General features: G+C 40.9%; 1 protein-coding gene across 1 annotated transcript; it reads right to left on the reverse strand.

The window, feature by feature from the left end:
* Window positions 1-3,890: 3,890 nt before the first annotated feature.
* ggt5a (gamma-glutamyltransferase 5a) lies at window positions 3,891-11,836 on the reverse strand. Its single transcript, XM_014171776.3, has 12 exons — window positions 11,498-11,836; window positions 8,720-8,847; window positions 8,514-8,609; window positions 7,296-7,482; window positions 6,909-7,069; window positions 6,543-6,689; window positions 6,190-6,320; window positions 5,462-5,646; window positions 5,204-5,295; window positions 4,966-5,072; window positions 4,604-4,714; window positions 3,891-4,415 (listed from the first exon to the last, which is right to left on the reverse strand). Exons 1-12 carry the CDS (start codon window positions 11,662-11,664, stop codon window positions 4,269-4,271), a joined length of 1,659 nt encoding a protein of 552 aa, XP_014027251.2. The 5' UTR covers window positions 11,665-11,836; the 3' UTR covers window positions 3,891-4,268.
* Between the last annotated feature and the right edge of the window lie 232 nt (window positions 11,837-12,068).

Consider the following 12,068-nt stretch of genomic DNA (forward strand, 5'->3'; position numbering starts at 1 on the left):
ACTCACCAGTCCTGTTCTGTGAGCTTGTGTGGCCTACCACTTCGCGGCTGAGCCATTGTTGCTCCTAGACATTTTTACTTCACAATAACAGCACTTAGAGTTGACCGGGGCAGCTCTAGCAGGGCAGAAATTTGACAAAATGACTTGTTGGAAAGGTGGCATCCTTTCACTGAGCTCTTCAGTATGGGCCATTCTACTGCCTATGTTTGTCTATGGGGATTGCATGGCTGTGTGCTCAATTTTATACACCTGTCAGCAACTGGTGTGACTGAAATAGCTGAATCCACTAATTTGAAGGGGTGTCCACAGACTATATAGTGTATATTCACAATGATGGTTTCTACAATTGCCATCGAAGTCCCTTCAATCTTACAGCGATGCCATTTATCTATTGTTTACTTCAATTACTACTCTAATGACTTCCGGACCACCAATGATAATCATACCAAAAGATTTATTAGAATGAATTCTGATTAATTTACAGTATTAAAGTAAACATATTTTGCATCAACAGCACTTGCTCTAATCAGACACTCAAAACAGAAACAAAAGAGGAGTCTCATCTTCAGAAAAATTGATACAGGAAAGAGCATTGTATCTGCAATGAGTCATTTACTGATCCCATTATCTTGCTCCATCTCCTGTATACTCCAGCACCCTGAAAAAAAGGAAAACGGCAAGAAGCCAAACAGATAGACAGCTCCTAATACAATCTGGTACAGAGCAGCGGAAATACCCAGCAGATCTCAATACGGATGAGCTATGCTTATGAAACATGCCCAGCTGACTCACTAGCCCTGTTTATACCTGGTTCTAACATGCGTCTTTTGTCCTGATCAATCGGATTGTGCCCACATTTTTAGACAGGTGTAGACGATTAAAAGATGCATTGTGAACTGATTTTGATCAGATATTATAACTGTAACGGGCAAGATCAGGACAAGATCAGGACGAAGGATGCATGTTAGCGGCAGGTATAAACGGGGATACTGATTCCCCACAGAGTGTTTCATTTGTAAAAAAATTAAGGCCCAATAACAACACAACAGCTCTCCGTTTCTAACATCTGGAGCAGACCAGCTCTTCCCTCTGCACCCTCAGGCATACAGAGGACCAGGTCGATGCTTTCGGTACTGTTCTGTTCAGAGCTTCAACAGTAGGATGCTCTTGTAATATGTGACACTTGATATTAACATTCTGTGTAACCTCAACATCTGTCTATCATTTACAACTTGATAGACCACAGCTAATATAATACCCCTCCCATGACAAATCAGATATTACATACAGTATGCCTATCCAACAGTGGGCTGTATTTAAGGGTCAGTGAATGTTTTCATAAGGTGTGAGGAAAATGTTCTGTTAAGCCCTACTAATACTTGTGTACTAAAATATCCTTATTTAAGCCTAGGCATTGGGCTTGAGAGAGTTAAAGAAACTAACTCATATAAGCTAAGTAACAAAGATAAAGATAATTAAGATAATTGAGATGTCTTATCTGCAGAATATGCTTATATGATTGAACTGTTAAAACTCTTGTTATTAGAATGTCTCCTTTCGGGCTCTGGTGTTGGCAGCTGTGCTTCCTCCCTCAAATGGGCCTCAGTCACTTTGGGTCCAGAGAGGGGAGAAATCATGCTTATCTATCACATGTCGCTGTTGCTATGCAGAATATCAGCAGGGAGTATGGCAAAGGTGGTCAGAAGGAAAAATTGTTTCCATATGTGAACTGTGTGTCTTTATTGCAAACCCTGTGAAGGGATGGCGCGAGTAATGGGGAACCAATCACTTGTCTCCACAGTGTTTGTGCGTCAGTCACCTCCTCCTAGGGGGAGATAGTTTCTACCTTGAACTAGGGGAGAGAACAAAGTGACAACAAATGTCCTAAGTTCTTAGTACTGAACAAAACAAGTTATTTGTATTTGGGGCCCAAGGTCTGGCACGGGATGTGTGGGGTTAGTGTTTGGAACCATTGTACATCATATCTGAAGTTGCACCTATCCTGACCTATCCTGAGATCGTATATAACCCAGAAGCTAACTCCACTCAGGGGGCTCTCACTCCACCACCTGCGGGGGTGGGGCGACCAGCCTCCTTGTTATAACAAATGTTTTAATAAAAGTAATACCTTGATTAATTTTGCCTCTCCTCATTATTGACTAAGGGTATAATTTCCACCACAAAGGTGTCACACAGTGTATGAATAAAAGATAAAGACCATGTGGCTATGGGCCTGTTAATAAGTTTGTAACCACCAAATATATGAAACTTTCATTAGGTCAGAACATATGTAAAATAAACAGACCTATGTAATAATACAGATATGAAAAGCAAAACTAAAGTATCAAACTGAAGAAAGCATCAATAGAAATAAATTCAACATCAATTCTAAAATAGAATATAAAGAAAATATATTGCATAGACAACATATTTGAACATTTCAGGTATTAAAAGGCTCCTTCCATATACACTGAACAAAAATATAAATGCAACATGTAAAATGTTGGTCCCATGTTTCATGAGCTGAAATAAAAGATCCTAGAAATGTTCCATACGCACAAAAAGCTTATTTCTCTCAAATGTTGTGCACAAATTTGTTTACATCCCTGTTAGTGAGCATTTCTCCTTGGCAGAATAATCCATCCACGTGACAGGTGTGGCATATCAAAAAGCTGATTAAACAGCATGCTCCTTACAAAGTTGCACCTTGTGCTGGGGACAATAAAAGGCCACTCTAAAATATGCAGTTTTGTCACACAATATAATGCCACAGATGTCTCAAGTTTTTAGGGAGCGTGTAATTGGCATGCTGACTGCAGGAATGTCCACCAGAGCTGTTGCCAGAGAATTTAATGTTAATTTCTCTAACATAAGCTGTTTTACAGAATTTGGCAGTACGTCCAACCGGCCTCACAACCGCAGACCACGTGTAACCATGCCAGCCCAGGACCGCTACACCTGGCTTCTTCCCCTGTCGGATCGTCTGAGACCAGCCATCCGGACAGCTGATGAAAGTGAGTTTGCACAACTGAAGAATTTCTGCACAAATTGGCAGACAGTCTCAGGGAAGCTCGTCATCTTCACCAGGTCTTGGCCTGATTGCAATTCGGTGTCATAACCAACTTCAGTGGGCAAATGCTCACTTTAGATGGCCACTGGCACACTGGAGAAGTGTGCTCTTCACGAATTACACCTGGTTTCAACTTTACCGGGCAGATGGCAAAGGATCTGTATGGTGTCGTGTGGGCGAGTGGTTTGCTGATGTCAACGTTGTGAACAGAGTGCCCCATGATGGTGGGGTTATGGTATGGGCAGGCATAAGCTATGGACAACGAAGACAATTGTATTTTATCGATTGCAATTTGAATGCACAGAGAAACCGTGCCGAGATCCTGAGGCCCATTGTTGTGCCATCAATCCACTGCCATCCCCTCATGTTTCAGCAAGATAATGCACGGCTCCAAGTCGCAAGGATCTGTACACAATTCCAGTAAGTTGAAAATGTCCCAGGTCTTCCATGGCCTGCATACTCACCAGACATGTCACCCACTGAGCACGTTTGGGATGCTCTGGATCGATGTGTACGACAGCATGTTCCAGTTCCTGCCAATATCAAAGCAACTTCGCACAGCCATTGAAGAAGAGTGGGACAACATTCCACAATCAACAGCCTGATCAACTCTATGCAAAGGAAATATGTTGCGCTGGCTGCTTGAGGAAAATGGTGGTCACACCAGATACTGACTGGTTTTCTGCCCTTTCCTTTTTTTTAAGGTATCTGTGACCAACAGATACATATCTGTATTCCCATTCATGTGAAATTCATAGATTAGGGCCTAATTCATTCATTTCAATTTACTGATTTCCTTGTAAGAACTGTAACTCAGTAAAACCTTTGAAATTGTTGTGTTTATATTTTTGGTCAGTGTACATTATTAAGTACATACATTCCAGTACTGGAATAATATCCAGTAAGTTCTAGAAAAAGGGATGGGGAAGAGAAGACAGAACAGATCTAGCATTCAATCATCCTCTACATTACAATGAAATACAGTATGCTCCTATTTGTGACTCAATATCAGAGGTTGCTGTTCTACATGTTGCCTGTTGATACTGTAGTAAATGGGATGAGAAGCATATACTGTCTGCACAATCACATTTTGTCTGAGGCATAATCAGAGCCATGTTTTTGCTATAGCTACAGTAGCTCTATATTGACAGTTGGAAGACTATCTATATCCAGAGTCAGTGACCAACAGTCTGGAAGACTAATAACCAGCTGCCTTGCCCATCTTTCTGGAATCTGAAACGGCTTGGATGCAACCGATGTCCTTCTCTACAGCATTGACCACATTGTAGAAGTACTTTGGAACTTCCACTGTGTGCCCAAAATTCTTCAGATCCTCCACCACAGCCTTAGGGAGAGAGGAAGAAAGTGCCAGGAACAGGAGGACAGACACACTGAAGTATGAGCACAATGTATACGGAAACCTGTGAATACTACCCCTTCAGATGTGTAAATCTGTGAAAGACCAACAATATTCTTCAGAAACATAACTGAATACTTCTTTAATTGTTGAGTGCTCATGATGTGTGGTGTTACCTTGTCAAAGTCAGGTTCAAACTTCAGTGCATTTTTGGAATCCACAAACACAACGGGGGCAGCGATGGCCTCCTCCAGACTCTTCCCAAACCACAGGTGGTTCATGAGGGTCTGGGAGAGAGACAGATATACGAGACCATGAGGAGGAAGACTGCTAATACTGTGCCTGTATGTGGACTGAAAGTGAATGTTAAACACACCACCATGTTAAGGTACAGAGTGTTTTCGAAAACAAACAGTAAAGTATTGGTCACACAGTCGATTTATGAACATTAGGTGAGTGTTGGTGTTATTCAGGTATTTGTTATTTGCTTACACAAAGTGTATGTTGATCAAATATTGTTGTTACCATGGTCACTTACCAAGGCCATCCCTGTGGTGATCATGCTGCCACCTGACCCGCCAATCACCAGTGTCTTATACTTGGACTGCAGGACAACAGGGGACATGGAGGAGGGAGGCTGCTCACCTGCAAGCCAAACCATAAAACAAATCATCAAGGAGAGGCTACAAAAGCAATCGAAATGTCCAAGAAACTATCAGTTTATTTTACAGCCACCCTTACAAACACTCAGGAAATATTTTTGGGGGTCACATTACCTGCAACAATGTGATCTGCCTTCCCACAGAAATCTGCCAACTCATTATTGAGGATGACACCAGTTTTAGGGGAGAACACTCTGGATCCAAACCTGAGTGAAGGGAAAGATATTTGACAAGTCATTGTGTGTATTGTGAATGTTACATGGTTATACATAGCTAATGACAATTATACATTGCTGACAATTATACATTGCTGACATAGCCCTAATGATGATTATTGTTATGATTCTACACAGTGAATAATATTTGACTTACATGTGATTGATAGTGCTGGTAACAGAGACGGCAGTTCCATCCTCAGCCATCACAGACACATGTGTGGTGCCCATGGTGTCCAGGTATGGAGTGATGTTGTAGTACTGAGCATCATGGGTCTCATTACTGCTGATCATGGCCCTGAAGTGGTCAGCAAACTGCTGCTCAGTGAACTTCAATGCTCTCTGGACAAAATAAGTAAATGGACCTTGATTAGGCATGTTGGAGTTACAGTATATATTACATTACAGTAGCAACTCCCTACTTAGCCACTTCCCATTTCACCCTCCTAACTTATCATGCAGAATGCATGTTTTGCTGTTTTGTGTTGTTTTGTGTGTGAGTGATTTGAAAAGCATGTGTTTTGCCCTGGGGCGTGGCTGCAGACGCCTGTGACCCCATGGAGTTAGACACCTATGAGTATACAGCCATGTCTCAGGTCTAGCAGGTTTGCAGAGATGAGACATCTTTTGAACAATTTGTGAAAGAAACCCAGGAATATCTGATCATGGTAGGGATGGAAAGTCATTTCAGACTGGAGCACAGCTAAGCTGGCATCAGTAATAGCTGATGCTGCACCCTCCATAATTATCCCTTGTGGCTCAACATGACCCTGAGAGTACCCTGTTGGGATAAAACAGCACTTAGATCATTAAAGACTTACGACTTACGAGCACCCAGGTCTTGACCTATAATATGTCATGATTTCCTATACGCCTGGAACTTACTGGTTCTGAGTTGAAGTGTGGATCACGGATGTACTTCCTCAGTCCGTTAGAAAATTTGCAAGCTTCGATGTAGCGTTGATAGGTGAGAGTCTTTTGTTTTCCCATCAGAGAAGCTGAGTTTAGGGTGTATTCTATAGACAAAGACATAAGGAAAATGTAATAAGGAGGTGGGTTTCCTGCCAGTTTTCTGGTCTCCAGGATGCTTTCAATCTTAAACGTTTTATAATCAATTTCAGTTAACCCAAATACTGTATCAATAAGCTAACGATTACTTATATGCTCTAAATAAGAGCATGTCAGTGTTATATGGGGTCCATCTTAAAATGAAAAAATTATTATTATTCAAGTCCAACCTTTCATGATGTTGAGGATGAAGCTGAGGATAGCGCCTCCTGATGGGGGTGGGGGGAAGTGCATCTGGTACTCTCCTAGAGGAATGGTCCATGCATCTGTCACAGTCACTTTAAACAATTCCAGGTCCTTCATGGATAGTGTTCCACCTAAAATACAGTTACAAGACAGCAAAAACATTAATTGAAATATATTGATGAGTTAATCAGCACTCCAAATGCCTATACATACCACAGGCACATTATAGTTTGGGTGTGATCAATGTGAATGCATTAGAGACTTACAGCTTCCTTGTAATTAAATATATTTGCTGTAAAGCAATGCCACAATCAGGGAGAGGTGATTATCAATAATGGAACTTGGTGTACCTGCTTCTTTTATGTCGCTGATTAAATCCTCTGCTACTTTTCCAGTGTAAAAAGCATCTGCCCCTTGGTTTGCAATGATCTCCAATGTGTCAGCCAATTTTTCAAACTTCACAGTGTCTCCAACCTTCAGCAGGTTTCCATCCTTATCTAGAAACAACTGACTACAGCTCAAATATTATTTTCTTGCAATGTGGTGACAGAATGATGGCTTGACATTTGATCTCTTGAAAAACTTTTCATATTATACATCCACACATCTGGGACTCATCATACTGTTTTATTGTCTCACTCTAGGGTGGGCTTTATGAGTTGGATTCCTCCAGTTATCTAGGGTCAACGTGGCTCTTACCATAATGGTAAGGTCTTTAAGATCAGGGTGGTTCTTACCGTACTGGTAGGGTCTCATCCGTGTTGATCATTGGGATAAAGCGGCCCAGGACCTGGGGTACAGGGAAACCCTCTCTGGCCAGCTTGATGGTGGGATGGAAGAGGCTGGCCCATGGGAGTTTCCCAAACAACCTGTGGGCCTGCTCATACCCACGGATCTCTCCAGGGACACCAATCCATTGGCTGCCTGGAACCAGGAGTGGGGGTGGGGAAAATCAGACTTTTTTATTTTTTCTCTCTCTCTATCCGAAACTGTCTTTGGTCACAGTCACGGTATCTTTTATATGCCTGAGTTTGCTATCACATACTGATTATAGCTTGTTTGTCCGCTTTCATATGTATAAGTAAATCTGGTGTTGTTTAACTTTTAACAACGTTTCTGAAAAATAAACTTTGAATGGAGTAAACATTGTTTAAGCCTTTCATGAGTTGATTTCCTTTAGGGATTTTGCTAAGCCATTACATTTAGACTGGTATGGTAATACATATAATCTTTTGCGGAAGATTTCTCTTTTTGTGTTTACAAATGAAGATGAACATTTTCAATAAAGTTTATGTTAATTTATAGTATATATAACAACCTGATTTGTGGTATTAAAAACAAAGCCAACTGACTGGCTGTTCACTGTGTGTGCTCTTGGCTTACATCACATAGCAACATGCTGCTTAAAGGTCCACGGGAACCCTTTTGTCTTGTTTAGTGCGTTTATAATCTCATTTTATTGAAAAGGGGAGAAATCAAAAGGAAGCAGCAAAACCATCTGCCTCACAGTGAGAGGAGAACCAGAAGCAGGCTGGCATTAGCAGACAGCCTGTCAGAAGGGAGGCAGACTTCAGGCTTGAAACAGGCCCATGGAGGAGGGTACCAGGGGCATTTCACATGTCTGAACAGGTCTGAACAGGAGTCTGGGGTCTGGATGTGACTGTACTGGCTCTCAATGTCATCATTAAATAAGGACTTTATACCAAGGAATGAAAATCCTTGCTTATAAACCAGCATAGTCGGCTTGTCGCTTGACAGACAGCTTTAATCAGCTAGATCAAGCTGCCCCAGGATTACTGGAGTTCAACAGAATTCCCACCTTGATGCCAACAGGAAAGAAAGCTCGAACAACAAGAAAAACAGCTCGCATCGTAAAGCGGAAGGACATGCTTTTTGACTACAAAAACAAGTCAAGTAAGACAAAGTTCATGTTCACTCATTTTCACTACAAATACCTGTCATCATTTGGAAGGTGTGTGGGCATCCACTCAGTAGATCAGGATTAAACTTCTGAGGGACAGTCTCTCTTGAATTGATGATTTTAACCTTGCCTTTGAAATAAACAAATGTACATGACATGAAAGTGTTTATCCCCTCTCTGTGACTTTAATATTTGGATGTATGTGTGGTATCTCATAGTAGGGGGATGAGGTGTTCTTACCGCTACTGTCCATCACCGTGAATATGGACCCCCCGCCAATGCCCATACTTTGTGGGTTTATGACAGAGGTGCACAGTAATGCAGCAATGGCTCCATCTACTGCTGATCCTCCTCTCTGCAAGATATCTCTGGATGGGGGATTACATAGCATGTAGTGAGCCTGGCTATTTGTCTGTCTCGATGTGGACTGTGCAATAATACTAAGAACCATTAGACTAGCATTAAATTAATCTGATAGCTTCAAACCCCACTGTAGATGTATAACCTCAGTAAAATCAGATAAGTACTGGATATATACTGTAGCTATCAATGCAAATGCATGTTCATTTCATTTCTTAAAGGTCAGACAATACATAGATACACAAAAAGGTAGTTGCATAGCTGGAATTGTGTCAGCGATTATGTAGTTGATAACTGAATTGTTTCAATGAGCACTTTGTATCATCTGGTAGGCTGTTTGATTCAGTGTCCTCTGTCTCTGTCCAACCCTGTGTGGATGAACCAGCGAGAGCTGGTCAAACCTTTAGCTTTTTGCCATTCTCAGTGCAGGTGGTACATAAGGCCCTGAAATCCTTAGATCAGAGAAATCCTGCAGGTCCTGATCTTCTTGATCCCTGCTTTTTAAATCTGGCAGCTGATTTCATAGCTGAACCACTTACATATCTGTTCAATCTAACCCTGGAATGTAATGAAATTCCAAAGATCTGGAAATCAGCATTTGTCCTACCACTTTTAAAAGGGGGAGATCCAACTCTTTTAAATAATTATAGGCCAGTCTCAAAGCTGTCACCCCTGGTGAAAATACTTGAAACACTTGTGAATGAACAGTTAAAATAGTTTTTATATACTAACTCTATTTTATCAATGTACCAATCGGGCTCCAGGAAGAAGCATAGCACAATTACAGCAGCCATGACGGTTTTAAATGATATCACTGAAGCCCTTGACAAAAAAACAGCACTGTGTCTCACTTTTTATTGATCTCTCTAAGGGTTTTGATACAGTTCATCATGCTATACTGAGGCAGAGATTGTCAAGTGTAGGTCTTTCGGAGCATGCAGTTGCATGGTTTGCTAACTATCTGTCTAATAGAACTCAGTGCACTCAATTTGATGAGCTCATGTCTGTTAAATTGTCTGTCTGTAATGATGTGCCCCAGGGCTCTGTACTTGGTCCCCTCTTATTCACGATTTATATAAATAATTTAGACAAAAATGTGCAAAATGCTCAACTTCACTTTTATGCTGATGATACTGTTATTAATTGTTGTGCCTCATCTCTCACAAAAGCTTTCCAGAACTTGCAAACTGCTTTTCAACATACCTTGTGTCAATTGAAGCTTATCCTCAATACTGACAAAACTAATCAAATGGTTTTCTAAAGCAAGAAATATATCTCTGACCCTTTCACCCATTACTACCTGTCAGGGCAATGAGATTGAGACTGTAAGCTCATATAAATATCTTGGAATTTTAATTGATGATGGCCTCTCTTTTAAATTGCATATTCAACAACTTTCAAAAAAATTGAAGCTGAAATTGGGACTTTATTTTAGGAATAAGGCCTGTTTTTCTTTTGAAGCCAGAAGGAGGCTAGTATCAGCTACATTTATGGCTTTACTAGACTATGGGGATATTTTATATATGAATGCTTCCGCTCAGTGTTTGAGATCAATTGACACCCTTTACCATGGCACTTTGAGATTTATTTTAAATTGCAAAACCCTTACGCACCACTGCACTTTATATACCAGGGTTGGCTGGCCTTCTCTAGTCACTCGTAGGCTCAGTCACTGGTATACTTTTATTTACAAAGCCATTTTGGGTTTACTACCTTTTTATTTGGGCATTTTTATTGTTCAGAAATGTGATGGGTACTCTCTTCGTTCGCAGGACTTTATCCTGCTAACTGTTCCAAATGTCAGAACTGAATTTGGTAAAAAAGGGCTTTTATGTACTCTGCTCCATCGGCTTGGAACGCCTTACAAAATACTTTTAAACTGGAAGAACTTGTCCAGATTTGGTGTTTTTAAATCACTGATGAATGATCTTGAGACTGATTCCCTGACCTGTCAATGTTTTTAATTTGCTGTTTTATGATTTTGTTATACTCTTGTGAATTCTATGGTTTTTACTAGATTACTTGTAGTTTTTCATGTTGTCTGTCTGTAATTTTTGTAATGACTTGGCGCTGCCTATCTTGGCCAGGACTCTCTTGAAAAATGAGATTTCAAATCTCAATGAGCCCTTCCTGGTTAAATAAAGGTAAAATAAAATAAAAACTGCCTATTTACATTTCTCAACAATGGGTACTATCTAATAGGCTACATACCAGTGCAGATGAGAGGGTAGAAGGAGGCCACATTTTTCATTAAACTGGTAGGCAAGGTAGGCAGTAAATCCTAACGTATGAATAACCAAAGTTAGTGATTAGGGTTAAACTTTATCTACTCAAGACTAAATGTGGCCCTGCGCGGCTACGCGCGTGACGAACGCACATACATATCCGCACCGGACAGCTCCTTTTCTCGGCTATTTAACAGTGAGTGACATTGCCTGTGTTAGAGACTGAGGAACTGTTTCGACTTTAAGGATTGTCCATTCCTAACATTTGATTAAGTCTAAATTATACGCTCTATGCGACTGTGCCATTTTTGTTTTTGGAAAACTTGACCATAATAAGTTTGTCAAATAAATAAATACCAGTTATACCACCTTTGCAATACTATAATCCACTGTAGCCTACCTAGGGGTAAACGGATAAGCAGTAAGCACTTACCGTCCAATCTTTGAGCATGTTTCCGAGTCTGCGGCTACAGCTGCGCTTCTAAAGACCCCTTCCGTAGAATGTTGCTTGGCGAATGCAGTGCATAAGATAATTATCCCAATCGCGCTCACTAGCGTTAAAGCTATACACGTGTATATTCTTGCTTTAGATCTGGCCATTACTTGTTTTTTTAGTCCACTCTTATAATTGCGGCGGCGTCCAAAACTTTTGTCACCATGTCCTTATTCCGAACGCAGATGGACAGGCAAACTCCTCCTCTTTGACATTGTTCATTGGAGTCACAGGAGAAGATGTTTAGGATAAAACTCGTAGGTTGTTAAGTCATACCCATGTCAGCAATGCTCTGGTCCAATGTAGGTAGTGTCATAGCATAATGCGTGGGCGGAGCCCAAAGGAATTATGGAACAGTGGCTCATGTTATCATACCTGGGGGAACTGTGCACCACCTTGCAATTATGGGCAGTTAGGCTATGTTTAAGACAGTTGCTGTATAGCCTAAATGGCCAACATTACGCGTAGGTATAGTTTAACGACAGTAGGAAAAACAATAACTATGGGTTTA

The sequence above is a fragment of the Salmo salar genome, chromosome 24 (assembly GCF_965601325.2).
Source record: "Salmo salar chromosome 24, fSalSal1, whole genome shotgun sequence".
In the NCBI taxonomy this organism is placed as follows: Eukaryota; Metazoa; Chordata; class Actinopteri; order Salmoniformes; family Salmonidae; genus Salmo; species Salmo salar.